Source organism: Sphaeroforma arctica (assembly GCF_001186125.1).
Source record: "Sphaeroforma arctica JP610 unplaced genomic scaffold supercont1.1222, whole genome shotgun sequence".
Classification (NCBI taxonomy): domain Eukaryota; class Ichthyosporea; order Ichthyophonida; genus Sphaeroforma; species Sphaeroforma arctica.
In genome coordinates, this window is record NW_014039336.1 from 17,258 (window position 1) to 19,352 (window position 2,095).

Consider the following 2,095-nt stretch of genomic DNA (forward strand, 5'->3'; position numbering starts at 1 on the left):
GTATGTACAGGTATAGGTGTGTGTATGTACAGGTATAGGTGTGTGTATTTGCAGGTATAGGTGTGCGTATGTACAGGTATAGGTATGTGTATATACAGGTATAGGTGTGCGTATGTACAGGTATAGGTGTGCGTATGTACAGGTATAGGTGTGTGTATGTGCAGGTGTAGGTGTGTGTATTTGCAGGTATAGGTGTGTGTATGTACAGGTATAGGTGTGTGTATGTGAAGGTATAGGTGTGTGTATGTGCATGTATAGGTGTGTGTATGTGCAGGTATAGGTGTGCGTATAAACAGGTATAGGTACACGTATGTGCAGGTATAGGTGTGTGTATGTCCAGGTATAGGTGTGTGTGCGCGCAGGTACAAGTGTGTTTGTGATATATCGTATCTACACAGAGTTTGCAACCTTGGGATAAAGTAAGCCCACGCAGACAGCACCAATTTTGCGGTTGCTCAGAGCCACATAGTCGTTCCTCTCTACACACACCCAATGCGTACTATTTTTAAGTATGGGTGTGTACAACACGCCAGAAACTCAGAGTGTGGATATACGTTACACACCCTCAAAACGTACCATTCTAAGTCCGGGTCTGCACAACACGCCAGAAACTCAGAGTGTGCCTATACGTGACAGACAGCGAGTGGTTGCATTACACGCATTCGAAAAACGTACATATCTGTAACGTCCGGCTGACCACCGCGGGTGCCTGCATGTACGTACATGTGTGAGTATATCCGTTAAACGTGTATCGCCCCATACCTTGTAGGCACACATAACTGGATTGTGTGTTTTCTCCCACTCAGGCTGCAGCGGCCCCCTGCCCGTGCGCTGGGACACATATACAGCCGGGTCCTCCAACGGCTCATAACCCTTATCAGTTGGATCGGCGGGGGTGGTGGTCAGCAAGTTGATATCAAACACTTCTCGCTGAGCGAGTTCGCTTTTGGTCAAATTCAGGGCGTTGTCATGCTCAGTCCCCCGCCCGCCTTTGTACACCGTTTCGATGTCAATGCTGAATTTGTTTACGAATGGGATGCTGAAGATTGTTTTGGTGTACGGATAGGCGTTCCAGGCCTCCTCGTGCACCTGTAAAATTATGAGTGGGGCCGTGTTGCACCTAAATTAGTGTTTCGCACGGGCGAAGATAGTATGGGCTACTCATAGATCAGACGATGTGTACTCCAAGAAGCATACTGGTGAATCCGATCTTCGATGCATGGCATGCCAAATGAACAGATGCTTCCCCCGATAGAACAACTGCCCAGGCCAACTGAAACACCGGCGAAGCAACAACCGTACACACACTGTAGTTGTGTAGTGCGCTAGTATCACTACAGATTCTCCCTCGCATGCACATGCACGCGTACATGCGTGGATGTGAATGTGAATATACACACACATATACATTACTACTAACAAGCACATTGCAAATCCATCTGAGATTGTGCCTATTTAGCAATTACATCTATCTCAATGTATACATTTAAGAAGATGTTCTTGTTCAAAAAATCGGCAGATACAGCACAATCTCCACATGCCTATGACTCATCTGATATGCAAGTCAGCATAAAAACTTGTAAAGGAGAATATATACACTCATCACAGGCTCGTCTACACGCATGTACCGAACTTCACAACTCTATTCTGCGAGAACTTTTGCTTATCCAATGAGAATCATCGCAAGCACGTGCACACCTCCAAGGCAGTCTTAGGCATGATCGATTTGATCCACCCAGGCATGTGACTTCCGACATGGTATATCTTCATTGTGTATTGACCTGAACCTCCAGGACCATCGAAATAAGGTCTGTTTTCGATAATCTCAACACCGCCCTATGACCCCCGTATATAACAAGCACACAGTCAGCGGTGGAATGACTGAGTACAAGTAATTTGAATGATTTTATAGTATTGAATGGATATAACAAACACACAGCTACAGGTTAAATGAATGAGTACAAATAATCTGAAAGATTGTGTAGGAATGAAGGCATATATCAAGCACGCAGTCAGAGGTGGAATAATTGAGTACAAGTAATCTGAATAATTCTATAGTAATAAAGGCCCTATAGTATTGAAGGCATATATATAT

At 44.8% G+C, this 2,095-nt stretch overlaps 1 protein-coding gene across 1 annotated transcript in view; it reads right to left on the reverse strand.

The window, feature by feature from the left end:
* SARC_10366 (hypothetical protein) overlaps positions 1–1,838 on the reverse strand; it is a gene marked incomplete at its 3' end in the record, with an annotated part of 8,530 nt that extends 6,692 nt beyond the window's left edge. Inside the window, exons 1-2 of the mRNA XM_014295595.1 lie at positions 1,699–1,838; positions 763–1,089 (exon numbers count right to left, since the gene is read on the reverse strand). Of these exons, the coding sequence (XP_014151070.1) occupies positions 763–1,089; positions 1,699–1,770 (399 nt within the window). The 5' untranslated portion in view covers positions 1,771–1,838. The remainder of the gene's footprint in view (positions 1–762; positions 1,090–1,698) is intronic.
* Positions 1,839–2,095: the final 257 nt, after the last annotated feature.